The sequence below is a fragment of the Dysidea avara genome, chromosome 8 (genome assembly GCF_963678975.1).
Source record: "Dysidea avara chromosome 8, odDysAvar1.4, whole genome shotgun sequence".
Taxonomy (NCBI): Eukaryota; Metazoa; Porifera; class Demospongiae; order Dictyoceratida; family Dysideidae; genus Dysidea; species Dysidea avara.
This window is the reverse complement of record NC_089279.1, coordinates 12,398,899-12,425,936: the sequence shown is the minus strand read 5'-3', so window position 1 is coordinate 12,425,936 and position 27,038 is coordinate 12,398,899. Positions and strand designations below refer to the sequence as shown.

At 39.3% G+C, this 27,038-nt stretch overlaps 1 protein-coding gene across 1 annotated transcript; it reads left to right on the top strand.

Annotated features, from left to right (window-relative positions):
- Positions 1–446: 446 nt before the first annotated feature.
- On the top strand, positions 447–26,734 carry LOC136263956 (pyruvate dehydrogenase phosphatase regulatory subunit, mitochondrial-like). Its single transcript, XM_066058626.1, has 19 exons — positions 447–740; positions 5,753–5,886; positions 6,120–6,201; positions 6,248–6,329; positions 6,637–6,718; positions 8,830–8,951; positions 9,009–9,029; positions 9,079–9,151; positions 14,728–14,904; positions 15,076–15,200; positions 15,769–15,902; positions 16,191–16,307; positions 24,940–25,037; positions 25,086–25,213; positions 25,305–25,447; positions 25,496–25,697; positions 25,743–25,832; positions 25,886–26,065; positions 26,194–26,734. Exons 1-19 carry the CDS (start codon positions 547–549, stop codon positions 26,629–26,631), a joined length of 2,622 nt encoding a protein of 873 aa, XP_065914698.1. The 5' UTR covers positions 447–546; the 3' UTR covers positions 26,632–26,734.
- Positions 26,735–27,038: the final 304 nt, after the last annotated feature.

The window sequence follows — 27,038 nt, the reverse complement described above, 5'->3', positions numbered from 1 at the left end:
TGATGTTTGTAATAGATAAAAGCATTCCACAAATGCAAAGATGATGAAAATAAGAGTTACTATAATTTTATTATATAACATTGTATCATATGGCATCTGTATGGAACTTTGAAACGGCTGCATGATCTTACAAGTGTTTTACGGATCATCTTACAAAGATTGTCAATTAAGAATCTTTTCAAAGATCCATACAAATGCCATATGATACAATGTTATATAATAATTAGAATTTCAGCAAGATCAATTTCAGCAAGATCAATTTCAGCAAGATCAATTTCAGCAAGATCAATTTCAGCATGAATGCATAGCTACACTGTTAAAACTGCATAGTGTTATGATGATAGCCCTAAAATTGCTATGGTAGGTAGCACCTATATGTGCTAAATCTCTTCAAAATAGCACCTTTAGGTGGTAGCTACCATAGCACTTCAGTTTAACAATGTAGCTATAGCTACAGGTATGATGATAGCTGTGGCTGTAGCTACAGCTATAGCTACGTGATGACAAAGCGTTCAACTATGGGTTCAGCTAAGGTAGTCTGCTAATATGTTGAGGGCTGTAATTACACGCTTGCGATGCACTTCGTTACCTCTTGGACTAAGGGACACGATACGGGCTTACCGAACCTTCCCTGACCAATGTCAAGTTGTTGTATGTGGGGGCGGAGTCATTGGTTGTTCGGTCGCGTATCATTTGACGAAATTAGGATGGACTGATGTCGTCGTCTTGGAACAAGGAAGGTATGGGTGTTGTCATAATAATAATATTATGGTGTATAACTTTAGTGTTGTCTAGTCTGGCGCGGCCGCCCCTTCGCAAAAAGAGGCCCAGGAAGGGTCTGGTCACTCTAACATTACAAAGAATTGGCTGGGGGAAGCAACATAATATTGGTCAGGCAAAATTCATTTGGGTGGACAAAATATGTCCCCAACTTAATCAGTTGGACTGTTGATGCGCAATATTGGTCAGGCTCTGGCCAGGGCTGCCTGCCATGGATGGCTCCCCCAGCCCTGATTGTAGCAATGGAATGTAATTAAACAATTACATCACAATAATGGCAGAAAGAATGTACATCTGGCAACCATACAAAGTAAGTAGTTTTTCAAAATAGGCTAACAAACCACTGCTATAAAGCAGAATTAAAGATTCTTTCAATATTGATTACGCAGCATCATGAGTAAATCAGTTCCAACTAAAAGGCCCTAAACTACCTCCATCATTTGTTCATTTAAACAAAACCCTATATTGACGACTATAAGCAGCCTCAATCATATCGCATCTTCACAAAACAAAAGAAAATTTTTCTAATGAACCTTATCATTACGTTAAATGGCCACTGTAGTGTGGGGACGTTCATAAAATTTGTATGGGCAACTATGGGAAGAGATATTTTGAATGGAGATATCTCAGCCAAGAAGGAAGATGATCGAACTCTAACTAGTGGGTATGGCTATAAGACAGTGCTGGAAATGATGCATCCCTGGCTGTTGCCGCGTTGACTTTTTATTTCAATGTTTCATTTATTATGTAAAATAATTAAATACTGTCAGTTTTATTCTTAATTAGGCCACTCCAAATGAGACTGTAGTTTCCCGTTCTGGTGTTTTCGTTATTCGATGAGGGAGGGAGGCTTATTATCATTATTCATTATTAGAGGTGTGACTGCTCTATTAGAGTATCTCTATCTTGAGAGGATTCCAAGGTCATGAAAATGGCTTCTTTGCAAGCTATTGACCACCAGAACCATTCATTTTTAGGTTTCATTGTGCTTTTTAGCAATGCAAAATAAAAGGTTCCATGAAAAGTTTCCAGAAAGCAGCACAGGAAGTGGTTTTGGAAAAATAATGACAATATTGACATGCAATGCGGGTGCCTAGACATGATGTGGGCAGAGGACGGGAAACTACAGTCTCATTTGGAGTGGCCTTAAGAAAAAAAAAGCTATAAGACAATACAATAAGTGCATAAAAGCGATTTTCGGTTGATTTTCAAAAAATCATGCTAGATTTCTATTCTTTCAGCTACTTTATAACCATACCTGCTGGTTAAAGCTCGATATCTTCCAGGGTGAAAATATTCAAAACTTTTCTCCCCATAGCCGCCCATACAAATTTTACGAATGTTCTCACACTACAGCGGCTATTTTTATGTCTGTGACATAATTTCGGATAAAGCTCATTACCAATAACGCAATCTGAATGGTCACGTGTTAGCTCCCTGTTTTCTGTAACATGCTAGAGTGACCAGACACTTCCTCTTTTTGTGAAGGGGCAGCCGCACCAGACCAGGTGTTGTCACGGTACTACTATAGTGCCACCGGTACCAAGGACCAGTGCCACCATGACAACGGGGCACCACTAGAACGATTTTGAATGTGTCCATAAAGTGTTCTTCAAGCCCGCATATGGGCACACTCAAAGGTCTGCAGCCTAGTCCTGGCAAATCACCATGGTTCTAATTTATATATATATATATATATTATTTGTTAGGTGCCCCAAAAAAGAATTGAGAGAAATTAATATCGATTTTCTTTTCAGCGTCTCATCTTTACTTTTACGTTTCCCTTTACGTTTTGTCAAGAGTTCATAGCATAGGTGAAGGAAGCACCTCATGCAGGCTGAGCATGCTAAGCATGCTAAACTAAAGGGTCTAGGGGCAGGAGAATACAACTTACGTCTGTAACTATACCTCTATGGCTCTATGTCAGTTACACACAACATTCCTAATGATATTCTAGAAGGTGCTTATCACGACTGTTATTCTGAAATGTTGCTGAGGAGTCAGGTGTGTAAGCAGATAGTTTCATAAATGCTTTATGGATTGTTGATTGATTAAAGGTGAATTGTAGAGTAATCTGAAACATTCATGGTAAGAAGACAGTTGAGTTCTTAAGAAATGACCTGAGATGGCTTTTGTTGATAACCCTAAACAATTGGGATGGCCTGATAGCTAGGTGCGAAGGGATACACAGTTACACACCCTGACATTAAAACAATATGCGTTGTTGAGACCCAAATGTTCTGTGCCACCATATCCAAATGGGCACCATCATCAACAATGGCAAACTGATATCCTGTAGCTAGCTATCTAGCAGGTCAGCCACACACCACATGTAGCAGTAGTATCATATACTTCATTATGCCTAACTGAGAGAAAATCTCCATTTCTCCACCCTCAGTTTACTGGATAGTGGCACATGCATGCAGTTTTGTGTCCGGGTAAGGTGGTTGACATTGTAGAACCTCACTGAGGTTGTCACCTCAGATAAGAGAATTCATTGAGCTATTGTAATTGTTGACATCCATGGATAATTGGATATGAGTGCCAAGCTAGTTTCACCAAGAGTTCAAGAACTCTTGGTTTTGCACCCCCATTGTTAATTTGCCTTCATGATGAAAGTTTTTAATTGCTCTGAAACCTTTGTGAGGGACTTGCTAAGTGGAATGAATCTATGTGACAGCATGTTTGCATGGATACAGGTTATTGTGAGTGATAGAAACTGGTGATGAATTTGCAACATAACTAAACAATCTAAAATACAGTTTAGTACACACCTTGCATCAAAAGAACATAGTCAGTGGGTGAAAACTGGTAGTTCTTCAGACTATTTGTCTGAAAATGTGTATATAGACAAACATGACTCACCAGGCATTAAACACGAAAACTACTAGCCTGTAACTGTAAAGAAAATTTTCTCCCTTACCTTTTACAGCAAACAAAAGATGGATTTTTGGGGGCGAAACTGGTATGACCATTGCACCTTGGCACCAACCAAAAGTGTCCTGATTTTCTGGGTCGCTTTTGTACTAAGGGATACTCTGGGACCATTACCAAGTGTCCATAGTAGGTGTCTAGTTTTCAAATGTCCTGATAAACAGGTTACACTGTATTGCTATACTACACATACTTCACAAATTGATGTTGCATCAACTTAGCTATTGCTATAACTACAGCTCTGTGGGACAGCAATGTTAGAGATGATGCAAAACAGTTGTGAAGCCATATGTAAATGTTAAAGCTGTGCTCACAATTCATATGAATACCTACATGTGTATATATAATGCTTTGTGGCTGAAATTGCTTCCTTCCTGTGGGTTGTATAGGTAGTTAGTATACTACATAAAGCATTCCAATTTACACTGATCTTCATTTCTTTGATCACATATGAGATATATGGTAGTTAAGGACTGAGCAGCCAACCATGTCCAAGTTGTGGGCTGACATAAAAGTCTTTGGATTAATAAAGTAAGGTTTCACAACACTGTATCTTCACTGCTGATCAGTGCTATACAACAAACAATCAAACAAACTCTATTCACTTTTGTATATTTGTGATTATGCTTTATGCCTTAACAGCCTTATAAATCTTTAATTTTGGTTTGCTTGACTACCACATAGTTTGGCTTTAATATTGCAATCATTCTGAAAATCATGCTGTGCATGCAGTTAGTAATACAGTGTACTGTTGAATAGTTCCTAGTTTGAAATACATAAAAAATGTCACACGTGTGTATAATGGAGTTCCATGCATGTTGTCTAAATCTGAATCCGCAAATTCAGTTTGGTAGTATTGATAAATTGTGTCACTATGTTTGTATGTGCTAACTGCATTTAGATGGGTCACACTGCATCGTCCACACAAACAGAATCGAAGCTCAGTCCAGTCAGACAATAATCTAACCACATACTAAGTTACATGATTCTTTGTCAGATAGTACACAGCACAAGGCTTAGTTCTATAACCACAAACAAAAAGGTTAATACACACAAAGATTTTGCTGTGTGTACTTGTAAAGAATGTGTTCAGGTCAGGAATCTGGGTCAAGTTTTGTCCAGCTCAACCCAGTCCGACCAGATTGTGCGTTGCAATCCTCAGAAGTGGATCATTGCTAGTCAGTGAGATTCTGAAGTACAAGTAGAGTGTGGGAATTAACCACAGTTTTGAATCAAGTTACGTTACCACATCAAAGGATACAATATGCTGAATCAATGAATAGAATGGCACCAGGCATACCATAAAACATATTCGCATCTGGACACATGCCCCAACTATTCACTATTGAAAATTCCACTTCATTTTCAGCTATGTTCCACCCATTACACAATGCAACAAATAAAGAATATATGAAAATGCCTCTGCCAGTCACTACAGAATTACTGACAGTTTCCATTATAAATGTGATAGCTAGAGAGGCCTGTCATGTGCTATCTGCACATCAATACCTATATGTGGTAATGGAGAAAGAAATGCGCCACAAGGAGAACGAAGGTAACTCCATGATGCACCCATTGTAGCTGTTGCAGTACATCAAAGGGCATGTCTCGAGCCCTAAACAACAGCAAAGAGCGCAGTTGTTTGGGGTCACTCTGAAGATATTTTTGGGTTTGATTATGCTTAACCAATACTGACCATAGCCTGAAAAGTGAGGCTAGTATTTAGTAGGTAGGATTAGGAAAGCCCAAACCTCATCACTATACAGTACTACAGCATTGTATGATATTGTTATCCAGGCAATGTGAAGGCATTGTAGTCAATTCGGTTGATAAATTCCATGATAACTCACTGGAGTATTTGAACTGTACGTACTTAGGGCTTTGATCTTGCACATCCAAATCATTTAGCTACTATTAGTACTACGTAGTTTGTAAGTGTACTTTCCAGTCAGCTATACTATTGGATCTTTGTGATCTTATTTGGTGATCCTATTTAGTACTACTGCAGTATGGTACACAACATTTATATTATTTTTAGTATCAGCAGTGGCTCAACTTGGCATGCTGCTGGGCTATTCACCCAGTTAAAGGCAACAGAAAGTGAGACAAAACTCGCAACGTATGGACATGAGCTAATTCCCAAGCTAGAAGAAGAAACTGGTGTATCAACAAGTATGAAGATTTGTGTATGTGTGTGAAAAACAAACAACTGTGTAGTAAGGCATTGAGCACTGTTCTAAATAACCAGTCCTGTTACAGTTAATATTGATTGATTGTCATTTACTCTGTTTATGGCTAATTGATACCCTATTGAACTAAATATCACACACATAATTATACACATTTAGTGAATTCCCTGAGATAAATATACTCCTCGAGTATATAATATTTTTACCACTACTTAGGTTGGAAACAATGTGGCAGTGTGATGATAGCAAGAACACAAGATCGGATGAAATATATACGACGAGCTGGTGTTTTTGCAAGGTTTGAGTATAGGGTTTCTACATGAGTATCATCTTTGTTATCACAGTGTATTTGGTATTGAGAATTACATCCTCTCACCAGAAGAATGTTACAAGAAATGGCCCCATATGAAATATGATGACTTACAAGTCAGTTGCACTTTTAACAGCATTACAAGTTGTGAATTTCCTATTTTGTTCTGGGTACAGTACATGCTCCACTCAGAATGGTATATAAAATGCCTGCCAATGTATGACCTTCAGTTTGGTATGAGTTAGCTTGAAAAAGGGAAGAATTTTTTTACAAGTATTACAGCATATGTTTTATTCATGCAACTATATAATTTGTGGATATTTTATCATCCAGGAGATTGCTTGTTTGTAAAAATTCTCCTTTTTGAAGTAGCACGCTTTTTCAATTTCACCAATCCAATGAATATTTATATTGTGTATACAGGGAGGCCTATGGATTCCCAGCGATGGCACACTTGGTCCAAGTGATTTGTGTCAGGCTTTTGCTAAAGGAGCAACTCAAAAGGGTAAGTGAAGTGTGAGGTAAGAGTTATCTATATTTAGCAAATACAGTGTGCCTGTTTCATTAAATACCAGAGTGTTTCTATTCACTAGACTGTATTACCAAAAGTTCATAGCAAAAAAATAGTGCTTATAATCTATTATGAACTCTTGGTATTACCGAACTCAATTTGTTTTAGATCTTAACACTGATTCTATATTCAACTAGAATTTAAATATTTACAAAGCTTTCATGTCCCTGTGGCTGTATAGCTAGCTGACATACACAATTCTTAGCAACTACAGAAGATACAAATGATCAAACTATGCAACTGAAAAGCCAGTGCTATAAATTATACACACAGCTCATTGCAAGCAAAAGTAGCAAAATTTATAAAGAAATACCTTTGCAGGTTAACACCCAAGTATAGTGTTGTTGGCCACAGAATATAATTTTAGGAATCACAACAGCTGTATTATTTACCAAGCATAATCAAACATGAACCATGCCAGTCAGCTTTAGTATTCAGCAACATCAACACATCCTGCTGGTGAAAGAGAATGTACAGTACAGCTGCTAATAGCAGCCCTACATGGGCAGATTGTTATGAGATACCAGGGTGTAAAATGTCATGTTTAAAAATCACACAGGTCTCATTATGACTCCTGTGACATTTTAATCCACAATTAGACTATAGATAATTTAAACAAGTGTCCTATGATGTGAAGATGTACACATACAAAATTAAAGCTGTCAGGAGGTTTCAGAAAATCTTCACTTAGTACTGGGAACATATAGATGACAAACTTCAGGGTTCCCATTATCAGGAATAATCACCATGAAATAAGCTCATTTTAAAACATACATCAGGCAAGCTTTCTGACTATCTAGCTACAAGAATTACTGTATTAGTATAGCGACAATATGGATATGATGAAATCCAGTCAGGCTATAAAGTAGCTACTCTAATAGAACAGCTACCCTATAGCAATTAGAACTATCTTAGATCTCTAACCAGGCCTCCTTTTGAAAAATCCTACCCTGCATGTATAAGTAATTGAAAATACTAACTATCCCTACACACAACTTGAAGCACACAGCTGCACACAATATCCCCACATTATGATTGTGTGTGTATGGTGGGCGAGAGAGACATGATTAATGCACTAGTGGCATCTCAACTATACCATATGGAAAAAACTTTGGCGGTAGAAATGTTTGGCGAAACCCACATAGAAAATTTGGCAGAAAAAACTTTGGCAAATGGAGACTCGCTATATCTTATCAACATAAACATGCTATGTATATATAAACATACCACATGCAAGTGTCATTTGATGGTTATAAATGTCGAGTGCAATGTTTAGTTGTTAATATAGTGAATGTAGGCTCCAGCAGTGCAGGCTATCATGCATATCAAAACATTTCCCTCACAGGGCAATGAACTGTGCCATCTCTTGGTAGTGGTTTGGAATATTGCAGGCAACGATGCAACGTGGTCTTGCTATATGATTGAAAATTGGTGGAATAAACTTTGGTGATTGAAACGCTATTTTCCAACGTTTTTACTTTACCATAGCATTGGTACTTATCTTTTGTGCAGGACCATTTCAGTGTCTACATTTATATTCACAGTAACATAAATTAATGTACAGTGAACGCTTAGTTATCCAAACCCCACTGTTCTCAGGCAATGATAAAAGTGTTCAGACAAGTGAATTGTTTGGAAAACTGAAGCCTATACATTTATATACAAAGCTCTGTTGAACTACTATAATAGAACATATACCTGTACTTAACATGTTCTAATAGAACAGTCATTTTCAATTTTGAGGGTCTACTGTATTGGGAATAAAGTATTAATCACTTTGGGTATGAAGCATTAAAACACTGTGAGAATGAAGCATTAATCATTAATGCCTCATTCAAAATACATAAGTAATGGTTAGGTCACTTTTAACATGCATAAACCTTATATATGTTGTGAACATGTATACAGAGTTATACCTAAATAGCACAACTGCATCAAATATCAACACGGGTGAAAACTATGTAGTGCTAGTAGTACCCAGAAGTGGTGTGTATGTGAAACAGAACACATGAGTGCTCTCATATGACAATGCCATGTCACTATAGGAGTGAAGATAGTAGAGAAGGTGACTGTTGATAAAGTGTTGGTCAGTAATGATAAAGTGTGTGGTGTGAGGACTAACCAGGGAGATGTGAAGTGTGAAGTGTTTGTCAACTGTGCTGGACAGGTATGTAGTTGTTCCACTAATAAAGTTACTGTTTAACATGTGTGTTTTATCTGATAGTGGGCAAGAGATTTAGGAAACGTTAGTAATCTAATTATTCTGACACGATTGTATGTGATATCTATTGTAGTTATCAAATCCTAAAGTTAAAATACCTCTACACTCCACTGAACATTACTATCTTGTCTCTAAGCCCTTTGAAGGTTAGTTAATAGACTTTTACACGCACGCACGCACACACACCCACACACATACACACACATACATGCACACACACTTGAACTTGAAGCCAGCCATCCTGATATGATGCTGTCCAGGGCTGTGGTCATTCTTCCTTATCATCAGCGAGGACAAGTGGTGGTACACTTATGCCTTGCAACAATATTGCGTTCTTTTAAAGGAGCAATGGCAGATGGCACAAAAAAAGTTTTCTTTAAGTGGCACCGTCAGTTACATGTACACATCTGATACGATCCTGAGCTTCCTTATACTATGATGATTCCCATATTTCTTCAAATCTTGACGGACCTTGTCCCTCCAACAAAGCTTAGCACCATGTGCAGGACACTTCTTAGGGAGCCAACCAAATGATAGCTTCTTCGGGTGTCTGTTGTCTGACATTCTAGTAACATGTTTCAAACTATAAGTCACCAATACTCTCAACCATACCGAATCTACTAGGCAGCTCAGCAGTAGTATCAAGCCACCTATAAATAAATAACCCAAAGTACACGGTAATCAGAGTGGGAGCAATGGTACACCCTTGATGCAAACCATTCCTAACTGAGAAAGGCTCTGGCTTTCCACCACCAGCTGTCACTGTAGCAGACATTCCATCATGAAGAGACCGTACAAGCTCAATCATAACATCAGGTACACCATACCTTTGCAATGCACACCAAAGAGCTACTCTGGGTACAGAGTCGTAGGCCTTGCATAAGTCAACAAACAGAAGCAAACTTTAGTATTATGCTCAGTGGCCTTCTCCACTAGCTGATGAGCACAGAATATCATCTCAACACAACCTCTGCCAGCCCTGAACTCACACTGAGAATCTGAAACTGTCTCTTCCACCACCAACTGCAACCTCCCTGGCAAGTAGTTTGCCCATCATGTCCAAAAAGCTAATGTCTCTACAGTTGTCACAACAAGACAAGTCTCCTTTCTTTGGCACAGGGACCAGCAGAGCAGCCCTAAACTCTTAGGGCATGCATCTCTCTTCCCAAACAGTCTGAAACAGCTTGACGATATATAGTCCAATAACAGCCCACTGCAACACTTCAAAACACCAGGCAATAGACCATTGATACCACCAGCCTTACCCACAGCAAGTTGTCCAATATCTCATCCCTATCAGGAGGCTCAGCTAGCTCACTCCTTATTGATAATTGTTTTATATCATCAAGTGCTGTCTGCTCAAAGGACTAATTAGACTAATCACATTTAAAACCCCTTTAAGGTGTTCTCTCCATCTACACAAAGTCTCCTCAGGTCCAACACACAGTTCTCCATCCCTCTTCTTAATAGCAGAACACCTCACTGGCTGAAGACCAGTCCTACATTCATGGATAGCATGAATATCCTGCCACACCACGCTGGCTGAGCTAAAGCATCTCAGATCGATTGTGCCTTTTCCTAGAGGCACTTACTGTATTCTTATTAGATCTCACAGCACTAGCAACACAATGCCTCTGAGACAAGTACCTTGTCTATCAACATTGCTTCCAGACAGCAACTAATGGGAGAACAGTTTATTACGCTTAGAAATCATTGGTCGGAGGGAGCTCTCCGTAGCAACAAACTAATCAGGTTGCTTCCTAACACCTATCCTTAACATCTCATTGTAACATTGAGTCACTAATCACAGACCACTGTGCCTGCCCATCAGCCATCTCATCCCATACATCTCCCAACAGTTGAATCACATGGTGTACAAACTTCTGAACAAACTCTCCATTACTTCAGCACTTGTGCTGTAAAGCGTTAATAGATAAACAATAAATAAAGTACCAACATTAAACCTCTTTTGCTTACATGATGTTTGTTTCCTGAAAACTAGAGCAAGCTTTAGTGTAGCACAAACTAATTAATCTATGATCAGTCCAGCATTCAGCTGAACGAAATACTGTAGCATCAGTGCAATACTGTCATTGCGAGTGGAGTATCAATATGTAGTCAATACAATGCTACTTCCTGGATGTTGCCAAGTATACTGATGGATCCTCATTCTTTGCAAACATTTTGTTCATTGTACAAAACTCATTCATTGCACAGAAGCTAAGCAGGTACTCTCCACTTTCATTCATCAAACATATCCTCTACTCCCAACCACGATGGATCCATGTCTTCTCCACCTCCAAAATCTTGCGTTAAAGTCTCCCATCACAATCAGGAGGAGATGAATTGATCACAACTTGCAGATCATAAAAAAACTGATCTTTAATCTCAACAGGTGCCCAATGGATTGGGGCATCAACACTAATGATAGTGTTTAAACATTTAGTTTGTTAGAATTATCAAAACACAGTTGTAAACAAATAGATAATATTAAATGGCAGACCAAATCCCTCCTGAATCCCCCTCCATGTTTGTGCCATTAAGGGATTCAACACAATAGCAACTCCTCCACCATGCTGGATGGTATCACCAGACTGAAAAACACTATGACCACAAGAAGCACCTACTTCAAAGACATCATTACCAATCCACTTAGTCTCACTAACACATACTACACCCCTACAGAAAATTGATTTTCTTATTAACAGATACTGGATGATTCTTAGGTTGAACAGTAGCAGTCTTTATACCACCATCCATCTCAACAAGACTTCTAACATTCCAGCACCCCACACATAAAGACCTTAGGCAGTTAAAACTGTCAGGGTGCTTTGCCATAGTGTCACACAGCTTCTTAAGCAAAGTTGTGATGGAAAACACTAAGGGCTTGCTACACCACTGTAGTGCAAGGCTCCAAGGATTCAAGTGGACACTGATCAAATCAGTGTGATCCTTAGGGCCTTAGTTGGCTTTAACCAGAGTCTGCAAAACAAACACTGCCCAGGGGACACCACGTCAATGTGTCCATTCATAGTCTTCAAAAAGACAGACCTCTACACATGCACACACAGACACAGACACACAAAGCAAAGCCTAAGGCAGCCATGAAAAAAACACAGCTATTGCTGCCCAGAGAAACAGCACTGGGATGCCTGTGTACCACTCAGGCACATGAGCCTTGTGCAAGCAAATCCTCCTGGGGTAAGGATAGTAACCAACAAGAGGACTGTCCAGGGAGGTTGCGGAACCCAAAGTTCCACAACGACCCCAACACTGCTAAGCGAGACAAGGAGAATTGCTTCCCCAGTAAGCACCAGGTTCCCATTTATGTAACAGCTGGGAGGGGCTGCTTCCCCAGTTGACACCAGGTCTCCATGGCCAATACACAACTGGGTTGATTGAAGTAATGTCAGTAAAGTTTATTGCTCAAGGAAACAACACCAAACTGGCATAACTAGGCATCAAACCTGGAACCTTTCAATTACCAAGCCAATGTTCTAGCCACTTGGCTATGCTGCCTCACACACGCACGCATGCACACACACACACACACACATGCAATACACATTACAGTTACACCCACCCAGTATAGCAGCACTGGGACACTTGTGTACTCGCTACTCAGATGCTGTGAGTCTGAACAGGTAAATCCTTCTGGAACAGGACTAGTAACCCATAAGAGGCTATACCATGTCTTCAGGTAAAGTGTGGACACCCACAGCCTCACCATCCCCATTTAACAGCTGTGTAGGCTAGAACAATGTAAGTTAAGTTTCTTGTTCAAAGAAACAAAAACATCTGCAACTGGGCATAACCAGGTGTCAAGCCAGGAGCCTTTCAATTGCATTCTCTTGGCTATGCTGACTCACACACACACACACACATGTACGTACACACACACACACACACACACACACACACACACACACACACACACACACACACACACACACACACACACACCCATGCACGTACACATATGCATACGCGTTGCACACATTGTATACTGATAACTTAAGCAAATCTTTATTTAGTAACCCGTTAATTTTGTTACATACACTAGTCTCATTCATAGTGCTCATTTGTTGATCACTTTAACTTTAATTTCTGAATTTGTACAAAACCTTCCCAGTCATACGTGTGTTTAGGATATCAAGACACACGGTAGTGTGTCGTGCGGCCAAGAAAGCCGGCGACCACACCGTGAGTATATTTGTACAAAACCTTCCCAGTCATACGTGTGTTTAGGATATCAAGACACACGGTAGTGTGTCGTGCGGCCAAGAAAGCCGGCGACCACACCGTGATATCAAGACACACGGTAGTGTGTCGTGCGGCCAAGAAAGCCGGCGACCACACCGTGAGTATATTTACAGGAAGAAAGAAAACAGCTTTTTCACGCATGCATAGCTCCATGGCCCCTTCTCCAAAGCACACTATTTTTGCATCATAGCTGTCCCCCAGGTAGGGTACGCCACACAGCAAATTAGATTAAATTCGCAACAGCCATTTGCGAGATATGGGCGTCCAAAATTTCGTTTTAATTTCTTCGTTTTTTTCTTCTTATGCCGTACGGGGGGGGGCTACGGGGGCTTCGATTTCTTTTCGCACACTTTGCAAAAATTGCTGTAAAATGCAAACGTGTGACTCGATTGCCTCGATCTTTGACACAAATTAAGAACGTGTAACGGTGGATTCACGTACCAAGTTTGTTGTAAGTCTGAGTAGTATTCAAGGAGTTATGGACGTTTATTCACGTAAAAACAGATCAAACTTCTGTCACGGCTACAGGGTAAACCAAGCATAGAAATAACTTTAAAATTGGTGTGTAGATAGGCTGGTCATCGTAGCAGTGCCTTTTGATAGTTTGAATAGCAATAGAGTTACAGTGACAAAGTTATAAAGCAAAAACTAAGCAAGTGTAAAATCGCGGATCGAGATACTCTAATAGAGCAGTCACCACGGGGTAAAAAAGGTGTGCAAAAAATATCGGAAAAAAAACTTACCAGAGTTCGAACCAGGGACCTCCATACCTAACACCTGCATCCTTAACCACTGAACCACTGCTACCTTGACTGATCACCTCACTTAATTTCTGCTTTATAAATGAAATTTCTAGTTGAAATCTGCTTATAGTCAAACGTTTGTAATTTCATAATCTACCAATAGAAGTTCTAGACTGTTCTAGAACATTCTATGTATGTTCTATTAGAAGTCCTCAAAAAAAATGTGCACTCTATTAGAGTATTACAATAATATTATCAAATATTGAATTAAATCATGCAATGAAATACATTTATAAGTCTGTCTTCAATAATCATCATTGTATCTACATAGAAAAGAAGAAATGTGAGTAAAAACAAACCTCAAAGTCAGCCATAGGCTGGTTTTGGGGCCTTGTAAAGTACAAAAAGGAGTGAAATCCACACAAAAACAGCCAAGCTGTGAAAAAATGGTGCGGCCTTAAAAAGCCTGGGTGAAAAAAGTTGTGAAATCAAAGGTGGCGGCCAAGAAATGGCTGCAATGATGTTAATGCTAAAAATTTTAATAATGGCTGTGTGCATTGTTAAAATTTATTAGCATTAACATCATTGCAGCCATTTCTTGGCCGCCACCTTTGATTTCACAACTTTTTTCACCCAGGCTTTTTAAGGCCGCACCATTTTTTCACAGCTTGGCTGTTTTTGTGTGGATATTATATACATATATACTATGTGTTTAGATGCAGTAGACAGCATGTTACCAGGAATGAGAGATCCAGATGGACACTTGTATGCGCGAGAGTGGAGTGGTGGAATTTTAGTGGGAATATTTGAACCAGTCAGTAAACCAATCTTCACTGATGGAATTCCTACTCCTTTTGAGTACCAACTGCTCCCTGAAGACTGGGATCATTTACGTAAGTGGGCAGACACACTGAGTGTATGAGCAAATAAGAATTACTGCCTATAAACTCCACAGTGATTCTTCTAATTGTGTATTTGATTTTGATCATTATGTAACTTTGGTTTTCTTTACATGGTACTACCTGATGGTACACTATACCTTAGAAGTTGTTACTGCTTTACAGAACCACTAATAGACGAAGCATTATATAGAATACCAGCACTAGAGACAGTTGAAATAAGACAGATAGTCAATGGACCAGAGTCCTTCACTCCTGATACTCTACCCTTATTAGGAGAGGCCCCTGAGGTAAATTCTATGCCAGTATACGTATACCCATAAGAAATGTGTTGCTCTATAGATTCCTCTATATGGTTAACTTTGCACGTATGATATGTAGCTACATTACATAGCTATGCACTGAAATACACTTTTTTTTTGCTTACACTCCTATCCTATACACCTAATAAACAATTCATAAACGGGGAATCCAGCTGGGTTTGCTCATCACTACTAAATTGATTACAGTTTTATATCTATCACTTTTAAGCAACATTTTACTCATGTCTACACTTCAAAGTCCTTCACTGCTAACATTCAAGCAAGTTTTTGCTTATACAATATGTGAGACAGCCCTATTCAACTTTGAGATACAAGACAAAACTTCCTGAGTGTTTAATACAGCCAATCATAGCCTTATATTATGACATTAAGTATTTTTGTAGTTTGTAACTCTTTAGATGACATACACGCATAACAAATTTTAGGGAACTAGGCACACACCCACAACCAGCCAGAGGCAAGGTTATGGTTTTGCACCTGATCACCTGATTTAAAACTATACCTGCATTAATTAATTTGTTATCAATATTTAAAGGTGAGAAACTACTTTGTTGCAGCTGGGTTCAATTCTGTTGGAATAATGAGTTCTTCAGGTGTTGGTCATGTATTGTCTGAATGGATAGTTAATGGATCCCCTCCATATGATCTACATCCATTTGATATTAAACGGTATGTGGAAAAGTGTCTGTTACACATATCATGGGTGCCTCATACGGTAGCTTTTCCAAACCCACAATTTTACTTCATTAAAAGTTTCTATCCTTTTATACCACAATGCTGCCATGCCTACCAGCATTAAATAACCAAAGTTTTACCAGGAGTACATATTATTATGTACTCTTGCAATTGGATAATATCTTACCAAGGAGTCCAATTATTTGTGTCTGTGTACTTGTAAGGCTGCAAGACCCCTTTATCCACATGGGTAGCTGTTGTTATTATTTATTTTCCTTGTAGGGTTGGATCACATGACATGAGCAAACGGTTTTTGCATGATCGTGCTGTGGAGATCATTGGAAGGAAGTACGCAGTGGCATACCCTAAAATGCAGTACAGCTTTGGCAGAAATATCAAGTAAGTATATAATTAACAAAAGTGCATATACCTCTAATTACTAAACTTATCGTACAGTGCAGTAGTATAGTATAGTATAGTAGGGGACCATGGAGGTTTGGGCTTTCATGCCCAAAAATATTACCCAAAAAACCAGCCTCACTTTTCCTTATAACAACATGGCAGTCATAACCAAGCCCATGTATAAATGTCTTCAGAGTGCTAACAAGTTTTTATAATATGTTTTTAACTGAATTTTCTGCTAAACGAATTCCTGACTGATGCTTCCAACTAAGCATAACTCAATGAGGCTACAGGCTTGATTTCTGCACCGACATCACTTCAGCCCAAGACATGCCTTTTTTCCAACTGCAGCAGCTACAATGCACACACCATGAACCCTCCTTTGTGTCCCATTTCTTTCCTCACCACTGCGTAAGGCAATAATGTATCTCCTGGCTTCAGTACTTCAATTTCAATGATTTGATTAAACTGGAACTTCTTTTACTGTTCTTAGTTTGTAATATTGTATAACAGGTGGAACATAATTGAGTCTGACCACTGCATTTTAGCAATTGATGCATTGAGTCGTAATATCTGTAGTTACTGAATTGGCTTCTCGTATTAATACTGCTGTATAGCAGGTGAACATTGCTGAAAATGAAGCAGAATGGCCACTTCACGTTTCAGTAATTGATAGTCTGGTGAAGAAACATTACTATAACTGCAACTACTACTAACACATTAAAAAACATTGTCATCAATGCTGGATAAGGCATAGTGGCGGAGGATCATTTTGAAATTGTATTTCCATAAGGTGCCTGTCAGTTGCTAGAGTAATTGCTGCCAAGCCAACCTAGATGATAATCCACTCTTGATGATGGTACAATCAGTAACTGATAGTTGAGGCGTGTGTTCAGTTGCTCAATTAGCTAATATAATGAGTCTTTCCCTAATTCCTTTGATGCAGTATGTGATGGGTCACCAGTAACTAATTATGTTGAGCAGACAAACAAGTATAAGAAAAATTACATTTGAATAATAGGAATCATAGAAATAAGAGGTCATCTAGACCTACAACTATACATCTAATCCTTCTTTGAAGTTCTTTCAGTCATGGCTATACCATTAAATGCCAACTAGTATAGCTGCAGGTGTAGATGACCTTCCTTGTTTCATTGTTTCATATTTTTATGATCTCTACTCCATTATAAATTGTGACCGGGCCTGCGAAAACAGGGCATGTGGCACAAACTACTCCGCGTCACTCTACAGGTCATATCTCAGTGCTGTTCCAGCACTGAGATAGCATCAGCATTTTTATCAGCATCAGCAATCAAATCATCAGCATCTTTATTTCATTATTTGCATCATAAAGCCAATTAAATTCTTACTAGATGCTCAAAATTGCATTGCCATAGCATAATGGTACAAAAGGTTATGAGTGATGAAAGTTTGAAAAAGTAAGCAAAAATCATGTGCCCACATGCCCTATTTTCGCAGGCCTGGTCACAATTTTTCTTACACTTGTCAAGAATTAAGGATCCATGCGCTTAAGATATGATGGCATAACTTAAGTTTGGAAATTAGCTATGTCACACCGTCATGTCTCCTGCTTCAAAACATGGATCCCCTCTTTTGTTTATTTTTGCAATAGTAACTATTGTAGTAAGATGACTGCTTTATCAGAGTGTCTCGATTTTCTCTTTGCAAAAGGTCTCTGATGAAGTTCTCCAACATGTTAAGTCATTTAGAGTGCAAAGTGTAGTTACAGTTTTTTTTTATTTCCTGCAGCAAAAACAACTGTGACAAGTGCTGTTATCTCCTTTTGTAGTGTACTTTAAATATGTGGCTATATACATACTTGAAAGGAAAAGTGTCAGTGTAAAGGTTGATGCTTCCTTATGGCTTTCTTTGAAGAAGACATGATGCTATGTGAGGCAACAAGGCACTTGGAGTAGATAATTTTATCAGAGAGTGCCATTTGCTAGAAGTTATTATTGTGGTGTGAAATAGTGTTGATAGACAATGTTTCTCGGTATTCCAGTACAACCAAATTACTTCATATACTATAGTTTGGTGCCCCATACGATTTCTTGTAGGTACACCTCTAGCCATTTTCAATAAAGATTGGCATGCAAGCAGATTACAATACAAGTTTACAGTAGTCCATCCATATGCAATCATACCAGGATTTAAACATATAGATTGGGTAATGTATAGTTGGCTTCTTTAGAGAGGTGTCCTTCTATACAAGTGGCCACCAAGACAGTTTCTACCTGTATAAGAAACAGGATGGAAACCACTAGGTAATCACTACTAAACCACTGGAATGCTGGAGGACTCAATGGTGCTATGATATGCTTGGCTACAAGTAGAGCTGAAACAATAGCTTATCCGGATATCCTAAACAATGGGATATCCTATGGATAGTGACATTATCACTTGCTATAAAACATCATAGATCCTTTAGTTTGTACTGGATCTATGGTAGTATGGTGTTAATCACCTAGGATACTTTGACTGGGATACCATGCAGAGTATTATATATCTCTGGACAAACTTTTCACTTTGGTCCAATCAAAAGTTCATAGTATATGTGAGAACGTGGTCCAATAACAACATCATGATAGATACTCCACTGTACAAAATGCATGGTATATGCACTAATTAAAATTAACTTTGCTTATGTTTACAGTCAACACACTGATAACTGTACCAACTCTCAGTGCCACTTTAATTTTCTCTGCAACACACAATGACAGCATTCAGGCGATGAGATAACTGCCAATGATCCTCACAAAAATCATACGTGTGCATAGTTTATTTTTGTGCGATTATTTTAGAAAGATAAATAATAAAGGCATTTATTTATAAAAGGACATACCAGTACTTATCTTTTAAATTTTTGTGAGGAGCTGCTAATAAATCTCAGGGCTCCTAAAATGTGAAATTTTTCCTAGGGATCTGATGAATGGTACCCATATCTATTGCATGCTTCAAACTTTGCTGTGAATGTAGCTTTCATTGTAAAATTTTGCTTCTCCCACTCTGCTCCACTGCCCCTGATACCAAGAATTCAGGGCATAGATATTTATGTTTGAGAGTAGCATCAAATGCATGCACATTGCTGACTTGATCATACACTCAGTTACAACTAGCAACCAGCTAGAATATTTGACCATATGTATTGTATTACATGAATATTTAGTACATGATTCAACTATAGGTGGTAGAAAGGGGGCGTAGGGAGCTGAAGGGCTTAGCCCCCCTCAGAATATTATCTTGCTGAAACTATCCTTCTTGGAATGGGGCTGAAAACCATGAAAAATACTCTATACTCTAATAGAGCAGTAAAAATGCTTCATAAAATTCTAAAGTGTTTTAAAAATTTCTACAGCGGCAATCAAACCACCAACCCCTTATTTGAAAGTTGGTGCATTACCACTGTACCAAGAGTTTCCAGATCTCTAAGGACTTTTTTGTACTACTTATAAATGTCGTATGTTTATTAACCCTGTAATCATGAGTTTATATTAACTGCAAATAGCCTGTTTTAAATACTTTGACTAAAAAAGCCGGTGTTTTAGTTGATGTGCTTCAAATGGTGCCTATAAATTAATTCTGGTAAACTTTGAAACATTGTAAAAGCTAAATTAGCTACAGCTTCTGCCCCCCAGACGCCATACTCTGATCAGCCATCCTCACATCAACTACTTCCTCAGCCACTGGAGAATTTGCAGTACCATAGCATGGGCTCATGCAGCCTCCTAGGAACATTTTTGACAAACTTGGACGAATACACGTATGTTTCATGTGATGACTGCTCTATTTGAGTATATTTAAGAGTAACTTGTGCATGAAACAGTATTTTAGTTTCAGAAATGAAGAAGGGTGTGGGGGAGGAGCATATATTTCTGTATACCCTCTCTAAATTCACAACTGATTTGCATGCATTTGCTCCCTGTGCATCCCCAGGATCCATCCCCTGGATCCATCCCCTGGATCCATCCCCTGGATCCATCCCCAGGATCCATCCCCAGGATCCATCCCCTGGATCCATCCCCTGGATCCATCCCCTGGATCCATCCCCTGGATCCATCCCCAGGATCCATCCCCTGGATCCATCCCCTGGATCCATCCCCTGGATCCATCCCCTGGATCCATCCCCAGGATCCATCCCCAGGATCCATTCCCTGGATCCATCCCCAGGATCCATCCCCTGGATCCATCCCCTGGATCCATCCCCTGGATCCATCCCCAGGATCCATCCCCTGGATCCATCCCCTGGATCCATCCCCTGGATCCATCCCCTGGATCCATCCCCAGGATCCATCCCCTGGATCCATCCCCTGGATCCATCCCCAGGATCCATCCCCTGGATCCATCCCCTGGATCCATCCCCTGGATCCATCCCCTGGATCCATCCCCTGGATCCATCCCCTGGATCCATCCCCAGGATCCATCCCCTGGATCCATCCCCTGGATCCATCCCCTGGATCCATCCCCTGGATCCATCCCCTGGATCCATCCCCTGGATCCATCCCCTGGATCCATCCCCTGGATCCATCCCCTGGATCCATCCCCTGGATCCATCCCCTGGATCCATCCCCTGGATCCATCCCCAGGATCCATCCCCTGGATCCATCCCCTGGATCCATCCCCAGGATCCATCCCCTGGATCCATCCCCTGGATCCATCCCCTGGATCCATCCCCTGGATCCATCCCCAGGATCCATCCCCTGGATCCATCCCCTGGATCCATCCCCAGGATCCATCCCCTGGATCCATCCCCTGGATCCATCCCCTGGATCCATCCCCTGGATCCATCCCCTGGATCCATCCCCTGGATCCATCCCCTGGATCCATCCCCTGGATCCATCCCCTGGATCCATCCCCTGGATCCATCCCCAGGATCCATCCCCTGGATCCATCCCCTGGATCCATCCCCTGGATCCATCCCCTGGATCCATCCCCAGGATCCATCCCCTGGATCCATCCCCAGGATCCATCCCCTGGATCCATCCCCTGGATCCATCCCCTGGATCCAACCCTAAATTTAAACAATAGGTATAGGAAAGTACAATAGGGTGTGTGTGCAATACACGATTTTTCATTTATCTACAAAAGATATTATCCATTGTTCAGTGGCAGATCAGTCTCAGTGTGCGAAATAACTTTTCAGACATGTCCTGTCGTACTGTCAGGGCATTGCAAAACTTGAGTGGACATTAAGCAATTTGACTGGACATTTTAACTTCTATTGTTTCTCCTTTCCTATGTTTCTACCACTTGTATGTTTGTATCAAACACTGGGGCCACCAATGTACTGTACAGCTGATTACTTGTCAACCACTCACTGATACTGATAGTACAGCATTTTAAAGGTAGCTACTGGCCACATGAAAGGGTTTCTATGCAATAAATTGGGCCTTTGTAGGAAAGGAACCATAAGGACTTCAGTCAGGGCTTGCCTTGGAATGATATAGCTATGTGGCCAAACTTTGCTTATGCTGGCAGCTGCCATGGCTTAGAATATATAATGGCTCTATCCCTAATATAAATAGATGCACTGATGTCTTGTTCATTCTAGCTTAAAAACTGGTTGTATAGGTGATCATGGATACCACAAGTAAAAGCTACTAACTGTAATCAGGTTATAAATACATTTTACTACTGCAGTACAGATGACTGAGACAAGTAGGTTGGCACAACATAGTAAACTGTTAACCTCAGAGTACATCTTGGGCATACCCTTGTGGTCAGTACAAACCAAAAGCAAATAACTTAATTACATGTCAATACCATCATGTTTGGCCTCCCTCCTAGCCCAATGCTAACACTATAAACTTTGAAAGGACATTATTTCCGGACAAATTCAATGATGACCTGACACCTAGTGTAATTGACCGGAAATTGTCCGGTGTCCGGACGTTATTTCGCACACTGAGTCTAGAATTTCAGAATGTATAGAATACTGAGGACATGTGTCAAGATTTTAGGAGCTCTGAGAATGCATTTCAGCGTATCTTTTTTCTACAGTAAATTCACTGTGTAACAGACAAGCTAACTGTAATGCAGCAATTTATTAAAGAGTTGTTTATCTGTATGTTCTCTTTACCATTTTAATGCAGTGCCAAATGAAAAGTAATAGCTAAAATTGATATTATAGTTGATTGCAGTTGTTGCTATATAGCTATGCTGCTAAAAATACTGCTGTTGTTTAAATGACTTTGTGCTATGATAAATTGTCTATTAAACTGCAACATAGACTGTCACTGTTCTAGAGTTTTTAAATCCACCCATATCTGCAGTGTTGGGGGTAACGCGTTGCATAAGTAACGCATTACATAATAATATTACTTTTTTGTGGTAACGAAGTAGTATAATGAAATATGCTTTAAAAACAGGTAATATAACTTTACTTGCAAATTTAACGCGTTACCCAAGTAATGAAGTTACTGTAATGAGTCTAATATTATGTAATATTATTACTTTAAGTAACGAAGTTACTAATCTTGTTAGTAATCCACTGAGTAACGCCTAGCCGATATGAAGCAACGAAGCCTACTGAATGAAGCTTATTCACCAGCTTATAACCAAGATTTGCACATTGTCCAACAACGCAATCATGTCACATGATAAAGTGTTAGTTTCACACGTGACAGCTTAAGGCTATGAACACAAAGTAATTTAATATGTAATATTATTATAGTTACTTTATTATATGGGTAATATGTAACTGTAACTAAATAGTTCAGTTGTAAATAATATGTAATATGTAACGAGTTACATTTATAAAAGTAACTGTCCCAACACTGCATATCTGCTACTGTTTTCAACATCAAGAGTATGCTTATTCCAACAAAAAGGATTGAAATCCCATCCTAAGACAGTTTATAGCTGTAACAACAGTGTGCATCCAAGTAAGGCAGAGTTAACTGCGACAAAAGGTAGCGATATAAGAGTGCAGCTATGTGTGAGGTATGCAAGATGTAAAACAGTATTAAAGTACAATTATTAATGTACTAATGAGAACTAAGTGTCACTCCTAGTATTTCAAGTCTTTTGGTGCATCTTCGTCAATACCACTCAAAAAATTTAATTAATTCTCAAAGTGTATAGATTCTCAGACAGCAATAAATAGTTTGAATATGTGAAGCAGCCAAACTAGGCTTGCACCAATTATGCTAGCATAATTTCACGCATAATAGGCTAGCAAAGTATCAAGCATTATACCAGCATAATAGGATAACTGCACACCAAAAATACAGCAAAACACAAACATGCTGCATTTCATACCAAGAAAATGTACAAATGTGACCCAGTCTAACAAAACCGGGCTTATCGTCTATTTAAATGTATCGAGAAATGCCAGTTTTAAGTATTTAGTGTGTTGTAGCTCGCCAATAGTTGAAGCTATGTGTGCCAAATTTTCACACGTTTTACACCAATTCCTTATCTTCCAGCGCATCCACTGTGCAAGTAGCCAACAACTAAGTTTCCCACCATTTTAGATGGTTTTTAAACCGAGGTTGACTGTATCAGGCGAGCTGCAAATTGGGTAGGAGGTGGGGGCCCTGGAAGGCAGGCAAGATGGTGTTCAAAAATTGAAAAGGAAGGCCAAGGGATGAATTGGGCCAAGTTTAGAGCCATTGAGGTCTCAAAACTGGCTAAAATGAAAGGAAATTCACAGCAGATGTACTTAATCAACACCACAGAGCTGTACAGCCACATACAGTCATTCCCAGGCTGACCAGAGCTCCATTAAGGCCCCACACCACACGTACGGATCGCCACTGGGCTCGGGAAAAGCAGCCAGCAAAACCAGACCACTCAAGTCTAGCTGATTTTAAATGTGGAATTAGATAGTTTATTCATGTAGCTGTGTGTCCTGGGTGAAAAATCGAATCTGCTGACATGGGCGATAAGACCAGTTTTCTCAGACTGGGTCACAAATATAATGCTATTATTTTTATTGTTTCTTGGCTATTAACATTTCACATAAATAAGATCAAGATTCTCTAATAGAACACTAATACAGCAGTCAGGAAAAGCTGTACTCTAATAAAACAGCCAATTTTAGAGCATAATATTGAAAGTGCATAATAGGCTGAGCACTGCTCAATATTAAAATCATAATTAGCTCAAGCCTAGGCCAAACTCAAATTATATATTGCTATTAAGGAATCTATACACTTTGTTTTATTGAGAATTAATTTAGGTATTTATGAAGATGCACAAAAGGACTTGAAAACTACTCATCAATACATTAACAATTGTACTATCTGATTAATATTATTTTACAACTTGCATACCTCACACATGGCTGCACTCTGGTATCACTACTTTTTATCACAGTTCACTCTTTACTTGGATGCACACCTTTTTACAGTTATAATTTATTCCTCTGCTATCAGGGAGCTGGTGGTATATAGCAACTGCACAGAAAAAACCGTTTAAGAAACACAAGATGAGTTTTTGTATAGGGAATCCCAGAAGGTGGGTGGGAAATTAATAGCATGAAAAATTTGAAACCAGCACTTAAACAAAACTTAAACTGAAATATCATACTTACAGAATTAACAATGCAACAATACCATAACTACATACATGAACATGACAATGGCTATGTAGTTTTTATACCACATAGGTGTTCTCCATTACACTCAACACTTGACAAAGCTGGTGCTAGTTGGGAGGCTAAAATGGGATGGGAACGACCCAGTTGGTTCACAAGATCACCAGATGGTTAGTAGTAACTTGTACAGGTCATTGTTGTGATGTAATGCTCTACAGAGTCTCGAGAATTTGTGGGGACATTTGGTGAACCAAACTGGTTTGATAATGTGTGTGAGGAGCATACAAAGTGTAGGAATGAAGTGTGTGTGTTTGATATGACCTCATTTGCCAAGTTTGAAGTAGAGGTAAGCAAAGCAATATAATGCAAACATACAGTGCAGTAGATTCGTGCAGTAGATTCAAAGAGTAGTAATGCAGCCTGCCTATCACACACAGGGTAACAATGTAGTGGAGAGTATGCAGATGTTATGTGCTAATAATGTTGATGTACCAGTGGGTAAGATAGTGTACACTGGTATGTTGAATGAGAGAGGTGGATATGAGACTGATTGTACTGTCACCAGAACTGCAACTAACAAGTGAGACAATAGTCTTTGTGTACATCCAATAATATTATTGTTGTACAGATACTTTGTAGTGGGTCCAGCAGCTCAAGCCACACATGTTGCAGCATGGATCAGTAAACACTTACCATCCTCAGTACAACTAAGAGATGTGACTGGTCAGTATACAGTACTTGCTGTGATGGGGCCTCACTCCAGAAAGTTACTAGAACAAGTCACTTCTCATCCTCTTGATGATGACAATTTTCCCTTTGGAACATCACAGGTGGTTAATGTTATGTATTCAATACTTTATGTTGATGTGTTATAGGTAATTGAGATTGGATATGTACCATCAGTGAGAGCATCTCGTGTATCATATGTTGGTGAACTGGGATGGGAACTGTATGTACCAAATGAGGTAGATGGTGGGTAATATTGGTGGTTTACTTATCTACATATTCATTCCTACAGTACTCCTATGGACTACACCACAAATTATTCGGTGTTGATGGTATCCGTCCACACAATGGTGGTTTTTATGCTGTTGATAGTCTCAGAATTGAGAAAGCTTATCGTCACTGGGGAGGTGAAGTGGATACCACCATTACCCCATGGGAGGCTGGACTGGGCTTTACTGTAGACATGAAAAAGGTAGTAACAATCAACTATAGCTACCCCCTCAAATAGCAGTTGTCTCAGGTGTATTTGTCTTCCTGTATACTGCTGTTGTTATATGAAAGACATATACAGCTGCTGCCATAATTTGCTCTTTTTGACAGGACAACTTTGTAGGAAAACAAGCTCTGATTAAACAAAAGAAAGAAGGAATCAAGCAACGTGTTGCTATTTTCACTTTACAAGAATTTGACATGGACAATCTCATGTGGGGTGGTGAGGCCATCGTGAGAAATGACAAGATTGTTGGCTACCTCACTTCAGCTGCATATGGCTATAGTATTGGTAGACCTGTAGGAATGGGACTGGTCAGAAATCCAGGGAGTAATGGAGAACTTCTCCCAATCACTAGAGATTACATACTAAATGCTAACTATCAGATCAACATTGCTGGTGTACTGTATCCAGCAAATGTCAGTCTATCAGCTGCATATGATCCCAATGTTAACTATCAGATCAACATTGCTGATGGTGTACCGTATCTAGAAAATGTCAGTCTATCAGATCCTTATGATCCCAAGCCACTACGCATGCGTATGTAGTATATATACACATGCGTATGTAATTCAGTTACCTTTTGTAACTCAAAAGCTAGATTTGTATTAATTTATTTTGTATTTATTTGTTTATTTATTAATGGTGTGAGAGAATGCTAGAGAGGATTGTTCATGTGTTTACCAGCTGCATGTTGTGGCTCCATATCTTAATCACATGCCTATTACTGGGGATCAAGTCACCAATTCATGGTTCAGTACTGGGATAGCAATTATGATCAACAACTGACTCAAGATCGTTTGGAAAATCCAGATCCCAGCTGTTATAGCTCCTTAAGCCTACAGTACACTGTAAAAAGTATAGTAGTGAATTTCACTAGTTTCTGCTATTATTCTTAAATAGTGCCATTCACTACATTTAGTAGTGACCTTCACCAGTTTGTTTTTACTGTGTA